This window comes from Parambassis ranga, chromosome 18 (genome assembly GCF_900634625.1).
Source record: "Parambassis ranga chromosome 18, fParRan2.1, whole genome shotgun sequence".
In the NCBI taxonomy this organism is placed as follows: Eukaryota; Metazoa; Chordata; class Actinopteri; family Ambassidae; genus Parambassis; species Parambassis ranga.
This window is the reverse complement of record NC_041038.1, coordinates 3,558,083-3,579,707: the sequence shown is the minus strand read 5'-3', so window position 1 is coordinate 3,579,707 and position 21,625 is coordinate 3,558,083. Positions and strand designations below refer to the sequence as shown.

The 21,625-nt window shown below is 39.7% G+C and overlaps 1 protein-coding gene across 1 annotated transcript in view; it reads right to left on the bottom strand.

Annotated features, from left to right (window-relative positions):
* Positions 1–21,625, bottom strand: part of nrxn2b (neurexin 2b) — a 437,176-nt gene that overhangs the window by 299,482 nt on the left and 116,069 nt on the right. The window contains exon 5 of the mRNA XM_028428850.1: positions 1,031–1,332. Coding sequence (XP_028284651.1) covers positions 1,031–1,332 — 302 coding nt within the window. The remainder of the gene's footprint in view (positions 1–1,030; positions 1,333–21,625) is intronic.

The window sequence follows — 21,625 nt, the reverse complement described above, 5'->3', positions numbered from 1 at the left end:
TTTTTTTTTTTTTCTGATGAGAAAATGTCTGCAGCATCTAAAAAGAGGGATGCTTCATACTGCCGGTGGCTTTTTCCTCCAACCTTCTGGAGATGTTTTTGCAGACTCACACAAAGAAGCTGATGCACCATCTTTGTGGTAATGCATTCACATAAGGCCTTTTTTGCATTCTGGGTTGCTTACAATAGCCATTATTAGTTCTGACAAGCCATTCATTCCAATTACATTTACTAAAAAAATGTGAAGAAGTAGGCAAGGCAAGTGTAAGTGAAATTGATTGTATCTCACTGTTGGTATCTGCACCTGCCAATTGATGACTAGGGTGCTTCCAGAGGGGCCGGTATTGAGAAGTGGACTGTTTGTGTATGTTAGCATTTTGCTGTGCATGGATCTAAACATTTAACACAACCTCACTCATATGCATATGGTACACACAGACACTTGGTTGCTTGCGGGCTTTTGTTTTCCATTAGCTGCGATTAAATGTTTGCAAAGATGTGTTGGGTAATTTGTTCAGAAAGGTTGTAAGTGCATTGTCACCTTTGATAAATTGGGGTGCATTCCCTTTGTGTAGCTGAGTACGTGCATATATACTGAGCAGAGCACTTTCTTTACTTGTTCATTAATAGGACCAGAGACCAAGTGTCCTAGAATAGACCTTAAATGTGCATAGGTGGCTAAATTTCATTATGATGAATGTTAACTATAATCTTACTACAGGTGGGATCATAATCTCAGTGTGCCTGAACTCTGATGAAGGTGAGATGGATATTTTTGGTCATTTAGTCAAAATATGAAACTAATAACAAAAGAAAAAGACAAAGCGAGGACCTTCTGTTCACCTGCATACTGGAAAAAAAGAAAATTCTGTTAAGATGAGAAGGAAGAAAACAAAGAAGAGTAAAAAAAATGTGAGACAATCATCCCATGTGTTCACTGCACCCTGTAAGAAAAGAGAGATGAAGGGATGGGTGGCAGACAGAACACCACTCTGACTGCAGCGCCCCTAGATTATACAGACAATATTTACCTGGCGCAGGTTGCGGGTGACGCGCACATCATGCCAGGCGTTGTCGTTGAACTTGCCATTGACAGGCTCCACCAGGGCCTCGAAGGCCCCTGAGCCCAGGTTGATGACCAGCCAAACTGCGCCGCTCTTAAGGGAAAGGTTCACATAGTCGGCTGACTTGCCAGTGTGCAGCATCAGGCCGTTGCGTTGCAGTGTTCGGAAGGAGAGCGTAATCTCGTCAGTGCTGCTCTGGATGGGTGTCATGGACAGGTCGTAGCAGAAGAACTCGTTGCCCTTGAAGGTGGCTACTGACTCTTCCTTACCTGGAGAAGGATGGAGGCAGAGGGGAAAAAAGAAAGGTAAAAAAGAAAGGTAAGACAACATATTGTAAAAGAACAGGTCATTGAATGCATTGTGGTTGATGTATGGCTCCATAAAAAGCCTTTAAATTGTGATATCTGACATGTTTTAAGATGTGCGACACCACTAAATGCAATAGAAAGCCACAATTACTCATGACAAGCAGTCATTTGATTCAACAAGGGTTGCAATGTTTCGTTGCAGTGAAAAATGAGAACATTGTGTAGTTACCACTCGGAAACTGCTGACTTTAGAATTTATAATAGTTTTATTTCACTTCACTAAATCAAGGTATCAGCTTCTGTTGAGGATGATACAAATATCTGTATTGGCATATAAAACAGTGTCTTGTGTAGAAAAAATAAATAACTTCCACCCAAGCACAACAAACAACTGGGTTAGAATTAGACATAAAAATGTTTTTGAAGTACAGCAAAAAACAAACACCAGTGCCAACACCAGACAAAGTGGATTAAAAGAGCAACTCAAAAAAGCCCCACAGAAAGGGAAGAAAAAGGTGTTTGCTAATGCCTGCCAGTCTGTCTGCAGCACATGGCCTCCTTCCACTGCATTGAGCTTTGTTCACACACTACCAGTCAAAACAGACAGTTTGTACAATGGACACATGTCAAACAGTAGCTGAACAGCAGCCAGGGAGGACACTGCGCACATCTGTCAAGAACTGAACAAACACCTGCAGCTGTCACAACAGAAAGGAGGCTGCAAGAACACTCACAACAGTGGCACCTCCATCATCACACCAGTCCAAATATGGACACTAAAAAGCTGGACGAACAAATGTTTGTCCTGATCGCCAAATTATATCCTTTGGTTATGTAATGGTATTATATATAACATGTCTTCTGGACAAATGTTTTTACTTCTCATGCCATGATATCCGTTTACCTTATTTATGTGTATAATCAACTGAGTTTCATATTAAATATGATAAAGCTGAAAGATATTTGGTTAGATCAGCTGATTCTTAGAATGAACAACCACAACTCTCTCAACTCTCAAAGGTCTTTTCCTCATTCAGCTGTTATACAAATCAACTGGTTTCCTGACATGAACTTGGGATCATAAGTGACACTCTACTTCCTGTGTTCATTTGCCCTTCCACACCTCTGTTTCCATGCAGAGGCTAGATTGAGGATTCAGCCTCTGGTAATGAGGTTTAGGGCTCAAACGGGAAGAAGAAGCCCCTCCCCTACAGGTGGATCATCAAATTTAGTTCATCCTGAAGTTCCATTACAGCAAAATCACTTCAAGACCTCGGTGCATTTCCTTAGAGAGACAGGTTGGGGTGACCAAAGGAGGTGGTCTGTTGGCAGACAAATTTAAAGCCAAATCTCTTGAGTGAGTGAGTTTGCTATAAGAGCAAGTGAAAGAAGAAGATTGTTAGGAAATAATGCTTTTTAGCACAGCAGTTATTTGCAATAGTATAGTATAAAGTTTTGTGTGTGTGTATATGTATATATGTGTGTATATACATACATATACACACACAAAACTTTACTATACTATTGCAAAAAAAAAGAAAGCAAGCCCTAGAGAGGAAGACAGAGCACTGTGTTAAGTGACATACTAACTGCGATACTTCTGGATCATTAAAAAAATGATAGCACTCACTTTGACACAAACATAATATGGGTGGATACACTCACATAAAAGAAAACATTTCAGGGGTGGGGTGAAAAAAAAGAGGGACAAATAAAGGGACAAATACATCCAGAGAAAGACAGCTACTTAAAAGAGCATTTAGGCTGAAATCGAAATTTAGAGCAATCTCAACTGAAGTGTGAATTGTCATAAAAAAGGCATCAAAGAAGAAGAGAGTAAGATGGTAGGGGGGTGGGGGGATGACACACAAAAGCAATTCCCCCAAGAGTAGCATCCTGGCGGTGCCTGCATTGCTGATGTAGGAAGAACAAAAGCGTGGCAAATGGACCACAGCAACCATTTTCAATTATGTACTAAGTTGGATCCCCTCCCATAGTATGGCCTGTTAACGGTAAGCAACAAACAGCTTGTGATTGCTTCCAATAGCTCAGTGAGATTGAGCCGCTTGCAGAGGAGAGACATGAGCAGCAAACAAAAAACTTTCTTTTGTTTATGTCTGTTTAATGAACAGAAGGCCCAAGAGCAGACACTTTAGCCAGAGGAAAGACGAGACACAGAAATATGCAGCAGAGACTAAAGTGCTGTCAAGGTCTCAATTAACCTCACCAAAGGCCCTGACTGCATTTCAGAAATGACTCATTTGAAATTTAACCACTAGTAATGGCATCTTTATTATTAATTAAATGTTGAGTTCCTCTAATATTTGATTTGAAAGCATTTGCTTAACAGACCTTTAGTGCTAGGGATTTTCAGGGGTCAAAATGATACGTTCACTGTCTAAGCAGGGTAATCTAACCAACAATTGCTTTATGAATGAGCAGATGTAATGAGGCAAGATGGAGTGCATCATCTGCCCTTGTGCATTCAGCCTACTTGTGGCTTGTTATGGTGCCTGGACTTCAGGGTGCTTCAGAAATATACATGGCATTTTGATCCAGGATTTAGTAATATCATGGTTGGGGGTCAGTTAGCCTCTTATTTTTTCATGTTTGTGTCCTACTAGTCAGACCGCTTTTGACACCTTTTTGGCAAAATTGAGCAAGTTAAATCTGCAACTGAGACTACTGGTCAGAAAGATCACTCATTATTGGGTGTTCTTCTGGAAAAATAGCATGGTAAAAGTTTAAATAGCTGCAGTCCTACCTCTGCCACAAGCTGTGAGGGAGAGTTGCTTTCACTAACTTTGACCTCCATCACAGTCGCACCAACAACAATAACTAAGGAATTTGCTACAAACATCGTGCCAAGTAGCCTGTCCTCCATAGTGGGTGGCCTTCAATTTTTCTCGAGGGGTTACTTCATTTCAGTTCAAGTGTGTGGGGGAAGAATGACGATGGAATTTCAGTCCAAGTGGAATCAATGCTATTGACACAGCTCATCACACACTACAACCCACACACATCCAGTGGCCATGCAGTCTTCAGTCTTGCTATAGCTTTTCTTGAGAGCCACAGGCAACTATGAGCATCAGAGCGTGTGTACAGTAAATAAATATGCTTCCTGTCCTGCTACAGCTGTGATTTATGACCAGAGTGTCCAGAAAAAAACAAGGCATCATAAACAGTAATAAAATATCACTTTGTTTGTCAATTTTGCCCTGAAAGTGCCATTTTAGACTAATCATTGGTGAATATTACTATAATAAAAGTTCAGTGCAGCATGTGTTATTAAATTGAACTGAAGAGGCTGAAAAGAACAGGTTTAATAAGATGAGCTGCATGAATAGCTCCATCCAAACTTGTGTGAGGCATTAGTCAACACATAATGAACCTTAACATACTGCTGTTTTAACCATTTGAATTACATATTGGGAGTGATTAGGTAGTTTTAGGGGGAATTAGTGGAAGAGAAAATGGAATAAGACAAGTCAAAGTGTTGGTGCGTGTGAAAACATCCAAAATCTAGATGACCACATGCTGGCAAATCCGCTCGTCACATCTCATTACCTCGCTGTTCTTACATGCACACACCAACGTGCATATACAGCCACCCTCTATTAGGTTTTGATGAGTGCATTCCACCCTGCAGAGACAGTATCCGACAGCTTTGGAGAAACGATTCAACAGCAAGATGAGAGAGAGTAGTGGGAAATGTAAGGGGCATATGAAAGCTTTGATGCTGCTTCATGAATCAAACAGGCCTGCTGGGTCCACAGACAGCGGCTAGTCTACTATGCTAGCTGCAAGGCACAAGCAAAGGCTTGTGAACTGCTGTGAAAAATGTTTGTTTGCTTATTAAACATTTGGCCAGTTTTAAAGAACTTCCCTTTGCTCAAACACTTGTGGAAAAAAAAAAGATAAAAACACGGGCAAACAAACAGACACATATGAACACACCAACTCATCCCTCAGGCAGTGACAAAGATTTCATAAACACACAGTATGTTCCTCTTCTATCCATCTATAACTGTTCATTAAGCAAACTGCAGAAAAAGAGTGACTAAAAATACACCAAAGAAAAAACATTGACTGGGAAAACAGAGACAGAGTAAGCAAGGATGAAGATACAGATGTGGAGAGTTACAGTGTCAGAAGGAGAAAAAATGCTGAGGTGGTGTGATTGATTGTTTACTCAGATCTCTGTGTCCTACCTTAGATTTCACCCTTCATGGATTTTACCTTCTTTGTCTCCCTCACATATAAATCTGATCTGTCAGCTGTCCTTAATAAAAACATTTCTGATATTCTAAGCTCACGCAAAGGCCACTGAATTGAAGGCTCAAACAAGTCCAGTGGTGCTGTGTTGTCTATCATAGAAATAATAAAAATAAAAGTCAGTGTACTGATCTGACCGGAGCGGGATGCATCATTCTTTCAGTGCTGCTATTGATTGGCAGATTATTTGTCCTGAAATGAGCATTTTGTGGAGGTTTCAGTGCTAAAATGTTGTACGAAAATAAATTGCAACTTTACTGTGTGCACCCACAACAATGCAGTTGTAGCAAACCAATATAATTTGCTTACACAAATTTAAATGAGCAAACAATTTTTTTGGTCGCACTAAACGTGTGATATTGTAAGGCAAACATTGGTGTGACTACAATGAGTAGTTGCTACTTCAAATCCTTTTGGGGTATGTGACAGCCCTGTGATAGGCTGCTGTCTTGTACAGGGTGTACCCTGCCTTTCGTCTTTCTTAATGTCTCTCAGTATGTGTCTGCTCAAGTCATGTATTGGATCACACTTTGCCGTCATTATACAAATGACTCTGTGTAGTTTCCCACTATGGAGGACTCCTCTCATCTACCACTGTGACCTGACTTTACACTAGTGAGCTGCATTGGCTATTTGTGGATACAATTATAGATCTGTTGTGGAGGTTGAACTACAGGAACATTGTTCCCACCACCAATCCTCTCCATTCTCCTTTATCCGCACAGCAGGTGATTACTGTATGTATCGATCGACTGACTGATTGTAATCCTGTAAAAAAGGTGCTATAATTTGCCTCTTTCGAAGCCCATTTGCTAGAGGCCAAAGTCCTTTGTTGCACTGACCATTCGTTACCCACTTGAGATGCTCGTTGAGCCATAGTAAATGTGCTATCACAGTGCTTCCTTTGTTCTGAGAGATGCTGCCAAAAGACTGTCAATACAGAACGATTTGAGCACAGTGAGGCAATGAAAGTGAACGAAGAGACACTCAAGTTGTCCTTTTCTGTTTACCTATTGAGCCTAACACAATATTTCTATTTAAGCCTCATTGAAACATGATAGCATGTTGCAGTTCCTTATGATAATACAGGTGGATACAAAGCTTCAGCTATTGTAGCCAGCACTTCCTTTGGGGTGGTGAAGTTTTCTCCAGAAAAGAGTGAAAATTGAGACAAAAATGAAAATGAATTAAGGGAAACTTTGCTCGCCCAAAACCACACATCTTTTTGACAATTTGTACTGTTGAATTTTCCATTGAAATGTTCAGATCACCAGTTCTAATCAGGTGTCCATTAATTTTATTCCAACCCACGACTAAGCACGTTGGAGGACAGCCATGGAAGACATGCATTTTCATAGCCCTTGGCATAAAGACTACTGATTAGATTCCTTGAGCTCCTACAACTTTAAATGTAGCTGCAGGTCACATTTTAAGAGAGCACGGTTTGTTCTAATTTAATCCTGTATGCCATTACTTTGATTGACAGTATTCGAAGGGCACTAGAGAGTCAGGCAGGTGGTAACAGAAAATAAGTACATATTTCTAAGTGATAGGAATACATTTGTGAGAGATTTGCACAATGATTTATCTATCACAAGGCTTATATGACACAACACTGAAAACAAGGTGTGTTCTGTGTAGGTTTGTTCTTTTTTTTACTGCTGCACTTAGGGTCATCTAGTTTATATGTAGCCTGTTCTCAGTTTTTCACACTCTTGTTCTTCAGGCTAATTGCAGGTAGAAAAGGAGAAGACATAACGGGCATAAAACAGTTGCCTATAATTGTCCGTCACCTTGGAAACCATCCATTTTGTAACCACAATATTAGACACTATGGCAGCAACCTCGAGACCCCACTCCACCCCACCTCTGTTCTCTTTTCCTCTCTGATTTGCAATATTTCCTCTTTCTACTTATTCATTTTTCTCCCAGTCATTTTTTTCTCTTTGCCACTGTGGGTTTCTGGCAGGTGACTATTATCACAGTTGAGGGCTGTTGAGTCTCTGGGATCAACGGTACACAAAGAAAATGTCAAGTAAACTGACACTAACGATAGGCTTGTGTGCTCCTAAAAGGCCGAGTCCTTAGCCAACAGAAAGCATACTGGTGAGGTACATAATAAGCCCTTTTAACTTGAGCCAGAATGTACCCTTCACTTAGACTTAGCCACACTGTCATGTTGCACTTAGCCATACATCTTGTACATTATATCGCATTACAGAGTGACATTGTTAATACAAACCTTGTTTCTGAGACACCTTCTCTTTATAATGGTAGCATAGTGACACACTGATTGTCTGAAGCATGAACCGGACACTTTTGGGGTCAACTTAAAAAAAAAACTTAGTATGTTACAAGCTAATCACATATGAGTAAAAAAGCTCAATGTACAAAATATGATACCACTCTTTTGCCTCTCTCAAGTTATAGCCCTATGATGGACTGGAGTTGGTTCCAGACCCAAAGTGATCCCCTACAGGATAAATAGGAAATAGCCAGATGGATGTTTGTAGCTATTTGTTATGAAAGCTCTAACTTCTATATTATTAACTCTATGTAAGTTTCATGTCAAGACTGCACATAAGTACACTGCACATAAAAAATGAGGATATATACTACTATACAGCATGTATTCTAAATGCACTGTATATAACATAAATGCCACACCATGTCATTCAGTGTGTATAGCAGACATAAAATTCATAGCTTTATTTTATTTCTTCCTTTAAGTCCACTGAACACAGGTTGACTGTGGTGAAAATATTTTGCAGAAGGCAAAAAACAATATTAATGCAAGTGCACAAACATCAGCTAAATGAATCTTGCAGAAAAAATGAAGGCATGTTCAAATGTGAACTGACTCTCTAAAGACAAACATGCACACTTTTTAATGAACTGCACTTTTTATCACCCATCACTGTCAATAGAGTAAATGAAAAACAATGTGGTGTTTATTTGGCTGGGTGACTGGTGTTTAATGCAGGTTCTTTTAATTGTATCACAATCCCTGGCAAATTGCCTGAAGAATTATCCATTTTATTTAATGTGTTAAAGTCTGTGCCAGCAGGAGAGTAGAGTGTAGCTGTTTACTGAGTGTGTATACATGCCCACCAGCATTCAAGAAAAAGCATGCTTTTCTTGACAAATTTGTATTTTTTTGTGTATAGTTTTGTAATTAAGTTGTTATTTTGATGATTAGTGTTTATAAAGATTACTTTTATAAAATATTCTGCCTGCTCTACCCACCTTGAGGGCAAGTCTAATTCAAACCTCCTCTCTAACTTGCAAATTGGTAGAAAAAAATAATTTCCAAGAACGACACCTCACACACATACACAGGCACAAAGAATCCACCTCAGTTTAAGGTCAAATTCCAGTAAATGCCAAAGTTGAGCAAAGTAATAAGTACTCCGGTATGGTTAAACCACAAAAGATGCATTAAGTCAGCAGCAAAAGAAATGTAATGAGTGAAACTTGTTGCTAAGGGAGCTTGACATCTTGATCCTAGCATTGAAAGTTGGTGTTACTACCCACAGAATTGCTGGAAGACTGACTTTAGAAAGATAAAACCAATAATGTTGACAGGTCAAAACTGTTTCACAACACTGCCAATAACTTAGACTGTCGCACATAGCTAAGATAAACTTAAACCTAATCAATAATGCACTGACATTCAATGGTGAATGGAACATTATCAACACAGAGGATTCACTAAATATAAAACAAAGAGAGCACAGGAGCTTAAATGGTATTTAATCGACTGCTGTATTGTAAACACTTTAGCTAAAGGCTAACCTTTTCCTCTGGAGGCTTGTCAATGATAACAGCAACATGAATCAACCAATATGGCAGGGAGTGAGATAGAAGCATTGAGCGGATGTGATAACTGCTTCCCAATATTAGAATTTAGAAGAGTAAATATCATTTCTGCTGTCACCTTGTCAGAACAAAGATTTATTTTTTTCAAAACCAGGTTGCTCATTAAAATCAACAACTTAAAAGGGCAAACAGACATGAGAGGTATAAACAAAAGCCAGAATAGGATTAGATGGTTTGTGTGCTTGAGATCATGCCATAACCCAAACCTGCAGCTCAATGGGTTTTTTTAAGCCTAAAGAACAAATCTCAGGTGTGGACATGTACAAGATACTTTGCACTTAGGTAATTATCAATTTATAGAAACATTGCTTTAATTAGATCAGGCTTCTCTTCTCATCTTCCTACCTTCTTCTCTGCACTCTGTATCACTCTGGCTTTCTCTTAAGCACAGATCATTCATACACCAGAGGGTGAGGTAAAACTGGACTAGACGTCGTGTTACTTTGGCAGCTGCTGGTTTTAAAATATTGAGATTATGTGCCACCCATATTCCTCCCCTGACCACCATACACTAGTCAAGTTGATTCAGTAACTCATCTGCACAGCACATTCACATGCACTTGTGGAACTACTGTAGGAAATAAAGAATGTGTTTGGAAATATGGCCTGCTGACTTTTAGCTACAGGACTACAGTTCCTTCTGACTTTGGACTGACTTATTTTAACACAGGAATGCATTGTTCACTGTATTGATCTTTCCTTTCAACCAGCCACTTCAGGCTCTTACCTTTCCTGGATTCAGCCTTTTGTCATGCACACATGCACTTGTAAAAAGCGGATTAGAAACCCAGTCGTGCTTATATGTGGCAGATAAATCTGTGTTCTTCAGGAGAAAACTACCTGGTCTCTCTCTAATCCCCTACCCCGATTATGGAAACCAGGTTTCACATTTACATAACAGTTCCGAAATCTACAGAGGGAAGCTGAATATAACCTGGTTATTTAAGTGCATGTAAACACAGTCACAGCTGATTTGGTTTCTGTTTGTTTTTACCTACAAATACCAAAATCAGGTCTTCCAGCTCAGCCTAAAGTAAAGTTAAATATTGTCAGACCATCCTAACTACTCCGAAATGTTACCAGCCCAGTGGGATTTCGCCCAGTCCCCATGGCTATCATTCTGCCCATGTTATAAAAAGATTATCCTAACACACTGGCCGAATGGCTTCTATATTACTGAAAATCTTACACGATAAGCAAGTGAATTCTAAAGGTCTTGATTTTTTTTTTCTTTCTTCTTGTCACAACTCTCACACAGGTTTGCTGAAGAGCTGTGAGTGAGAACTGCAACACTGCAGATACATATATATATATTGACATAAAAAGACTGTTTACAACTAACTGCAACATTCCACTGTTTCACACATGTAGCTGTCTACACACAGCCTATAGGCTTTTCTATACACCCAGATTCTTATTTGTACACCTCTGTCAGGGGGTTAATTAATTCAAATAGAATATTTAACCAGAAGTCATGTATTCATTTGTACGGCGGCTGAAGATTAATATGTCACACTAATGTAGCCTCAGCGATATATATACTGATGGCACAAAAATGCAAGCATATGCTCTCATATGCAAACACATGCATAGGCCCGTAAAGTTGCATGAGTGCCTGTGCACAGCTCTTCTTAATCAACAAATGAGTTGTGTTGTTAGTTGACGCTACAGTGGCTATTGACAGTGAACTAGCAGTACGGGAGATAGGCTGTTTGTCTAATAACCAAGGCTGCATTTCAATTTCACAACTCACTGAACAGCCTGCTTAGCCACACAAGACTGATATGACACTGGGCTTAGCACAAGGCCCTATTTGTGTGTTGCTGCTGCTGCTGCTGAAGATGATAATGGCAAAAAAAGTCACACATTAACCTCATGGTCTACAGTAATGACTTCAGCTGTTTGGGCCAACCTTGAAACAGGTTAAATGCAGGGAGAGTTTTAAGACGAACAGATACAGAAATGAGCTAAAAAAGCATCTACCCCCTGCTTAGTCCCACGAGGGGCCCATTATATTAGTGGAGCTTGAAAGTGACTTTCCCTTTATACTCCTCCCTTCAGGCCTAGCCTGCATGATGCACGCAGACGGCATTCTATGTCTGCTCTAATTAAAGACTCTAATTCATTGCTTCCCTCTGCCGTGCCTTGCATCTCTTTCTGTCTGACTTCTGTGCCTTACTACGGGTTTCTTTTTTTTATTATTATTATTTTTAAATCTCACACTACGTGATATTATTTATTTTTTTCATTTGTACCAGTGCAGTCAATCCTGTGCTGTGCTGTCATAGGGAATTTCCACTAAAGGCTGGACCCAGAAGGCAAGGAAATGGGCATACTTGTATGCAACATTTAAATGAGTGAATCACTTAGGTTTCTATGTCGTTTGTCAGTTACAGCACCTGGAGATAATCTACATTTAATATATACATACAGCTTCTTTCTTCCGCTGCTATTATCTGGACTACAGCGGTATTTTCCATGTCCAAGTACCCTTTCTCTACCCTGCCCCCCATCTTCTGCCTTCCCTCCTTCTCCCCAGTGGTCATCATTTGCCTTGGATTTAAGGACACACACATTCTCTGAAGGCAGTAAGTTAATTAGACATCAGGCCCTATCTGTCCCACTCATTCCCTGTCTCTCCCTGACTATCTGTAGGCCCAGAGTATTGCTGCTTCAGTGAAACCACACATGTGCACACACACACAGACACTTCTTAGCTGCACTGACATGGGCAGCCATTGAGCAAGTGTGCGTGGGTGCTTTATTATGTGTGTGTGTGCTTCCGCAGGCCTGTGGGTATTTAGAGAAATTGTTTAGTGTACAATGCACAAACAGAAAACTTCTTGATGACCAAGTTTGCACGGCACTGACAACTGTGCTGCACATTCTGCTTTTTTCCCCTTAATATGAAGTCGGCTTTATCACAACCTTGTCAAATGTAGGAGAAGTGACTCTGGTGTGAGTCCTGTGTCAGTGTCACTACTCTTTACGCTGTAGACATCTGAAGTGCTCCCTGAGGCTCAGTTAGGTAACCTTGAATGAAGAACTAAAAAGATAAGGTACGTGTGACACCACAGGGTGTATTGTGACAACTCTTGCCATTGTTTACAGTGATGAGAAAGTGACAGTCCACTGCTGTGTAATATGTGAAAGTTCACGTATCATTAATGAGGAAAAAAAGTGGCAAGACTACAAACAGTTAAGTTATGAATATTATAGAATAATACAGTGAAGTGCATGTGAAGTGCAAATAGCAAAGCTGGTGTTACTATTTTATTGCAGCAGTGTGCTAAGCTGACATTCAATTTGCTTATGACAAATTTACCAATTTAGTGACAAATGAAGAAAATACAGAGGAGCAAAAATGTACTGTTGATATATGTAAGTATATATTTGGCTCATTCAGACTTCTTAAATACAGTATTTGCAGGTGTGTGGCTAACTCAAGTAGCTATTACTACCATAGTCCTACACTGTAATTGTAAGAGCACACAATTGATCTTTTGCCTTTATTACCACATAATGCAACTAAACAATCTACAACAAATAAAAAAGTGTTGAATAACTGACAACAAAAACCAAGGCTGGCAGCATTTGTTAGAGGTCCTCCACTCTGGCCTCCACAGCATGCCAGCACATTCTTTTCACTTAGAGATTGGACCAACAGACAGAAGGAAAAGCTGAGAAAATTGTCATTCTGACAGCATGTAATCACAGGAAAACCACAGAAGTGGTCTAAATGTTGGGCTAATTGAAGTGGTCTTGTTTTCGCTATGCTCATTCTTGGGGTCATACGACATGCATTTACAACTAAAATCAGGCAGTCCAAACTGAGACTCTTTACCATAGTGGGCAGGTAAACACTGCAGAACTTAAAGATGGGCAGTCATGTTGAAGCCAGCATCTAACCAAGCAGTGAGAGAGATACATAAGGGAAATGACACTTAAGTAAAGGACACTCTCAAACTTAAGTTGCTGGATTAGTCTGCGAAGTGTCATTATTTTTTTTTCCTGGGGAACTAACAATGGGGGTCATTTTAGTTTGACAAGCAATGCTGTAGGTGGGATTAAAAATCTAGTGGTGCAAAATGGCTATGAGAAATAACTCCATCTCTCACAGTGTGCTGCATTACTCCCAAAAAAAATTCCCTCTCCATATCCTACTGCAACCTGTTCTTACTGCAGAATAAAAGCCAATTTCAGGCTCAGTATTCATCTACATTCAGTTACAATGCATGTGAGGTGAACATGTGAGGAATGGTACAGTGTGGTGTCAGGATAAACAAGCGTTTATAGATGTGATCCAAACTCAAGGTGACGAGAAGAAGGAAGCAGAGGCAATACCATCAAATATTTCCCAAAATGAGAAATGAGTAAGGAAAATGTTAACAGGTAGAAAGAGATTTTTTTTTAATAAGAGCTAGACTTCAAGTGGGTAGTGAGACACAGAGAGAAGTGCATATGTAAGTGAGAAAGATGTTAACCTTCATTCCCATCTAAAGGCCTACAACCAAACTCTCAGCATCAATATTACAGAAGAGACACTTCCATGCTGTTTTTTCACCCTCTTCGTCTCATCGTGAGCACCTTCCTTTATATCGGCTGTCATTCATTTTCCATTAATATTTTAGCACTGAGAATCCCTGTCTCTCCACCGCTCCTCATCCTGCCTCCTCTCTTTTCACTGCCTTGCCTGCTCACACAGCATGCAGTGATCCAAAGAAGCTCTGACACCAATAATTAAAGAGTTATTGAAATTAGCATTGACTAGCCATCTTGCTGCTGCCGAGTGCCAGCAAAGATTCTCTTTCTGCTTTGATCGCTAAGCTTTCACTTCATTCTATTAAACTCTGCACTTGTGTGATTGACTCAATCACACAAACACACACAGTACACACTTCAAAATATGAAATCACAGTGCCTGAAAAATTAAAAAAAGGGTTTCATTCATGCCTTTTTACAAATACTATACATAAGCCCTCTGTACAAGTAGCTTTTTGCATCTTTACTTAAGAGCCCATCAAAAGATGGAGGACCATAATGTTATGTGACATTACAAATTCCCCACACGTACACTTGCCCACTCACTCTCTCTGGCACATCAAATCTCTCTGCATTTGTTCTCCATACCAACATCCCTCCATCTTTTCCTATCTCAAGGACTGACATCCCTAATTTTGTGTCCCATTTACTCTCCATGTTTGAATCCCACAAACTGGTTTCCTTTGCATCCGTGCAACTTCTCCTCTGCAGCCATCTTTTCTTCCCACTGTCAAAGCCCATTCTCTCCCTCCTCCACCAGCTGCGTGGAACAGAGGCCCGCTGTGCCAAGCGCCATTCGATTAGCCTCTTTCTGGCAGCCACAGTAATTGCACGGACATTTCCTCTCTTCCTTCTTCCCCTCGTCTTTTTCGTTCTCTCTCTTTATCAACTGTGATGCATCATCATAATCAAAATCATCATCCATCTCGCTGTACATCTTTCTGCATTCTCTCCATCATCTCAGATATCTTTCACCATATTTATGTTTGTCTAAACCAAAAAAAACATATAATCCCTCTATCTCTTTGACAGTCCTGTATTTGTTTTTCCTGTGCTTCTTCTTTCTCTACACATCATCATATCTTTCCTCTGAACATCATCCCCACAATTTCACATCTTGCCATCAGTCAGGCTTAAAAGAACCAACTTCATACGTTTCCAAGATACGAGGCAAGCGAGTAAATTAATTCAGCACCTGATCACATTTAGCACTGCATATACAACTAAATGAGCTGTGAGTTGGGGAGATTTCAAAGGAAATCAGGAGAAAGGAGACTCATAGATGGAAAGAGGGGATGAGAAGCTGCTAGATAGAAAGTAGGAGAGGACACTCATTTCTGGAGGATGAGTACAAACGGTCCAATAGTCACAGGTATAAACACTTTCCCAGTGTGCGTCTTATGAAAGCTCTATAATGTTGGCATTCTGTTGTGGTGCCAACTGTGGCACACACACTTCCATGGCCACCCAGGCAACTCTAGCACATAAACACACATGAATACACAGCCATCAGTGGCATGGGGCTCGAGCATCCTAACATAGTGATATCCATCGATCATTGTGAGCGTTTTACTGAAAAGCAACTGGATAGTTCACAGCATTACTTCATGTACCATAATGTTCCATGTTTATATGTTTGTAAATTTGCTCACACATCACAGTATACAGGTCTGATGAACACATTCTGACAAACAGTAGGTCTCTGCTTTGTCTTCACCATATGAGAGGTTCTCTTATGTTTTGTCCTGCATCTACTCTGTTGTCTCTGCAGGGAAGTAAGAGAAAAAAAAAACAAACAAACAAAAAACAAACTAGTTCCTTTAGGCAGATCAAAAAAACTCCGTTCTCAGTTCAGAGGGTGGAAAAGGGGGGAAAAAAGTTTCAGAACGGAGGCGGCACTTCAAGAAGCTGCACATATTTGACAATGACGAGAATGTAGGGATTGTGTTTCTTCTACGTCACAAATACTGAATTCAAATGCATCATTGGTGATGTAGGAACGTGCACAGTGTGGTACTTAACTATCTTTTCTACTGAAACTTCTGAATAAAAAGGTAAGTTTCAAGAGCTACTATTTAGTGAAAGAAGTCCATGAAAAAGTGAAGGTTAGTCTGCATGCGTGTCAAGAAAAGGGAATATGTAATTGGTCCTTTCAATAAAAAAATTAGTTCTACTCTTTTCAAGTTTTGGGCATGTGGAGGGTAACTGTTTTTGTTTGTTTGACTAAAAATATAAATAATAAGCAAAAATAATAGTTGCTGACCATTTATTATGAGTAAACAGCGGTAAATATTGCAACCTCAGTAAGGAAACAATGCTATATGTTATCCTGCATTATGAATATAATATATATATAATATATATATATATATATATATATATATATATATATATATATATATATATATATATATATATATATATATATATATATAATATAATATATTCAAGTCACATTTTAAGTAATAGATTCATGAGTCATTTCCTTTGACTAGATACAAGTTCTTGTCAAATACTGGTATGTACTAGTTCTTGTTAATTGTGTTGCTTTTCTTCCTTTCTTTATAACACACTTCTGACAGTCTTGATATGGTTGACTGGAAGGGCAGCCTTAGGACCAAAGGATGACTGAGGGAAGTATAGTGAGTCATCACTGCCTGTTTTAGTCATCAATCTCTGCAGACTGTCTGCTTTACACACACACCAACACAATGTCATCTCTATCCCGGGGAGTTAAAAATGTAGTCTTGACAAGTAAGAATAAATTAATATTGTTGTGTTGTTAAGTAAATAAATTGTTTCTAACATTACAAGTTGTTGTAATCCAAAGTTTAAGCGTGATATTTGGGTGATATTTGTGGTATATATATATATATATATATACCACAAATACATACATACAAATACAAATACATACAAAACAATAACACAGTAGACATTAGAAGAAGGGACATTTGTGTACATTGGGAGGTACATGTCTATCTGTCACCATGCAATAACTGTCCATGAAAAACTCCACAGCTGTATTTCTCCCACTTTGGCAGAGTGATGTGTTTTAAACCAGCCAAGTGTTAAGATTGTTGGTATGAATATTCATGGAAATAAAAAGAAAATGATGTGCTTCAACACTGTTATTTAACAAGACTGAAAACTTTTGTTGTTAAGTGTAAGTGGAAGATAATGGAGAATAAGGCAGCGGCTGTATAAAACACACAAAAAATAATGATAATAACTGCTTTTATATGTTTTAAAACCCTTTGGGAATTTCAAAAGCAGACAAAAGATTCAATCTCTTTCAGTGTGTTGTAAGAGCCATATGAATCTAAAATCAGTTGCACAAAGACAATTTCTGCAAATATAACCTGCTTTGTGCGTGTCTAGTTATGAAAACTAGTTAGTGCACGGCATACTAAAATTTCTGAAGTCACGTAAAACATAAAAAAAATTAAAAAAAAGCAAGAGTAAAAAAAAAAAAAAAAATAGATATGTTCATTACTGTTTACCCATGTGGTGTGTAAACTCTTCCAAATTGCCAGCAAAACAACAAAACCAATGAGATGACCATAAGTCTGGCAGAGCTGCAACCCCTACTGGCTGTTGTATCCTTGTGTGCCCACCGTGCCATGACCATTTAATCAGCCAACATTTAAACAGAAAAGCTTTCAGATGTGCAACACAAATCGCCACCTGCCATCAGGTCCATTATCCTGTGTGCAGGCCTCCCTCTGAACAACCAGCCAGGTGTTGAACAAAGACCATGATACTAACTCAGCAGCTACATCACTCATTTGTATAGCGTAGGCTCATCATGTGAGCATATGCAAAAAGGCCTTTTAGCAGCAGAAGACTGGTGCACTTCTACTCAAATCTTGGCACAAATTCCAGGGGAAGTCCTCAGTAATAACTAATGGTGAGATGTGTTTTTGTGAATTCTAAACAAATGCATATAAGGATGCTAGGTAAAGCTACTGTAGACACTCATCTTAATCAGTATTGCATTATGAATAGGATAGGAACTGAACATCGGTAGATCTAGGGATGAAAGGGAGAAAATATTCCCACTCGCACGCTCACATAAAGTTTAGTCATGCAGGATGTTGTTGGCTCTGTGAAAACACTGAGTTGTGAGCTGGCAGCCATTTAAAAAAGGACACCCCATCCATTTTTCAAAGCTTAGCAAGCCTCGCCTTTTTTTGTGTGTGTGTGTTCTCCAGTGACAACCAAAATAGAAATCAATGTGTCTGAGACAGCAATGGAGCCCGATGAGTTAATGTGGAATCGATAGCTAATGTCACAGTCATTTTTCTTCATCCACTAGTCAACAGGATCTGAGAGGAAGGTGAAAGGTGGTCTGTGCCACTGGGGAGTGGCTGAGGGTCAGTGGGCTGAATGAGAAAGTAGGCTGCAATACTTTAAGTAGGTCTTACACAGTCTTGTTCTCTGTTTCTTCTTCTGCGGGATGAAACTGAATTCTCTCTCTTATAAAGGTTACAGTCACAATCATGAGTAATCGATCTAAAAGGTAGCAATTGACACGTGTTGGTGAAATGTATAAGGCATGACACCACTGGCAGCAAAAATGCATCCAATCCAATTCACAATCCCTCCAAGCTACTACAATTAGAATTGAGGCTTCCTATAAAACCCAACTCTGTAATAATCCCTCAGTCCTTAAATATTTATGGGCCAGTGCCTACAACCCTCCACCTCTCTTTTATTATTTGTCAGCAGAAATGATTTAGCCTCTGGAAGGCTGCTACATAGATACATGTATTCAGAAAATTATAGGGTCACCACTCATCATTGGTTATTGCACTCTTTATAATGCTACCACCAGACTAAATAGAGTAAACAAAAATCTTCAGGGTCCATACAATTGAAGTGTGAGTGCAGGCAGGCAGACACCTTTCAGCTGTGATTGCTAAGGAGAGACAACATATACTTTCAGATGGGATTTGCTGCTGTATTTGCTGGCAAACTGCTAAGCCTGTGTGCACTGAAAAGCCTCCATCAAATATGGCTTCATGACAAAAGAACGGTCTGGAAACTTGATGCAGTTCAATTGGATTTGTCTTGTTTTTAACCAATATTTCACTCTATTTATTTGACAATATATTCGTTACCAAAGTTGAGGTGAAACATTTTCCTTACTATTCCCAGATATGCACACAAACACGGCTTTATGCTAACTCCAGTTCTCTGTTTTTTTCCATGCGTCCTTATCACTTGAGCTCTTGTGCCACTAATGACCTTTTAGGGAAAACACAAATCTACAGTAAATACCATTAATACAGAATGGAAACGTCCAGCCAAAATGACACCAAACATCCAAGGAAAGCGGAGGTGGGGCCTGCATCCAAGCCTAGAGATATGCAATGTGTTATTTGGAGAAGCGTGAGCATGCGCACAAAGCACGTCTTTTGAAGTGGCCCACAGATTAAATTACTTTCGGCATGGATGGCAGGGAGGGGGAAATTGAGAAAATGATTAAAAAATAAATGGAAAAATGATTTCCCATTCTAGGCCCTGTCACAATGGAGGGAAAAGGCAATGGGGCGACTGCATGCTTATTTGTCTGGTTGGGGCCAAACCATGCCTGTTGTAGCCGCTCATTATAAGACATTACCAATTTATCCTTCTCTATCTCTTCCAACCACTACTGGCTGGGGACTCCTGGCCCAGATTACGTAAATGAAATAATCCTAATCTCCATTCACAGTTAATTGCGGCCATAGGAAAACAATCCCGGCTAGGCCAGCACCCTTTCAACAAGCTCAATTGGTCCGTCCATGATATCCGGCAAGTGACCTTGAAGCTCTAAAACAGTTCTAAGCATAAGTGAGGATGGATGTTTTGTTTCTTTTTTTCATTTTACAACCGAAAAAAATCATATTGCATCATAAAGAAGCAGACATATTATATCTCTAGGTGCACCCTTCTTTTGTGAACCTGCACAACCTTCATTAGCTTCAAATCCACACCAGTCACCCTGAATCAGAGAAGATGTATCAGCTAGGAGATCACTCACACACAGAACATCTCCACTGCCCTCTCCTTGCACTGGGCCATGCACTCCTCGCCTCAACCTATGTGTCACCATTATGCGTTTAGTCTGTTCAAGGGCCTTGGAATGTGTGTGTGTGTGTGTGTTGTGTAATGGATCAGGTGGATCGGCTGCCATCCATTAGGACTAAGTCAGCCATAAATTGCCACATCGGCATCCACACTTCACCATTCACTACATAATTACATTTCAAAGACGTTACGTGTGCTGACCTCCGAGAGGAGCTTGCTGCCATAAATAACAGACATGCTAAATCTCTGTGCTGCATTTTCTGCGAGCTTTTAGACATCTGGTGTGCACATATATAGAGCTGTATAAAAGAGGTAGACACTCTTTATTGTCCATGTTGAATATGGATTAATGTATCTATACCGCATGTCTAAACACGTAAGAACATTAGCGCACACATGTTTCCCTTATCTTTTTAATGCCTTACTTTTTATCTCTACAGTGTCTTCCCTGTCCTCTCAGGCTTACTAAGAGCAATGGCTATAGGAAATATTATTGGTAACATCCATAATAGTTTTGCCCCGTCAGAGCATGATTTGTGAATTACAATTCACCTTGTTTTTAGCCACTGTTAGAGTAGGTAAAGGTGCCAAATGTACTTCAGTACAAACGTTGATTTTAGGAAGTTATTTGGGTTAAAACCAGCTTCCTGTTACATTAAACACGTTAGGCGACAAACTTCTACCATCTGACAACACATCTGCAACAGCTTTTCTGCTATTTTCTCTACTAATATGTTCCACTTCAATCCACTTCTCATTCACTTCTACGTGGACTTCTCTCTGCGTCATGTATTGCTGATAGGTGAATACAAGAAAAGCATCTGACAACTGGTGTTTTCTTGCTGAGGAAGTCTACAATTATATATGTATATAAAATCTACAATTAATCATCAATGAATCATCATATGAGTTTCTGCATCCAAGCCTTACCAATTCTAACAATTACCTATTAGCATGGAGAGACAAGTGCAAATCATTGCACTTTGGCACCTGCAGATAACTGTGGGCCAGTTTTGATGAATTTCATGGAATCTAAAGGGTGATTTAATATGTGTCAACAAGGCAAAAAGGCAGGCAAAAGGACATGTTTAGTGCAGTAAAACAGCTTGCAATGAAATGTTACTACTAAGCCTTCCACTATTACTACCAGAAGGCAGCTTTGTGTGGGGGCCAAGACGGAGCAGGACGCAGAGGCCAGCATTGTTTATGTCCTCCCTCTCCTTCCACCCTATCTGTTTGCCATCTATCAGTACCTGACAGCCTTGACAGGTTAGAGAGAGATAGCAGCTCAACACTACTGGGAAAGGGGTGGGCAAAATACAAGTCCAGACCCCGCGTTTGTGTGTTTGTATACGTGTGTGTGGAAGGGGAAGGAACAGGGTCATGCCTTTCCACTTACCACTTCACATCCACATTCTGCACATATGATATATTGACAGAGCAAACAGAGACAAAAACAAAAGGGTGAAAAGAACATTGAGGG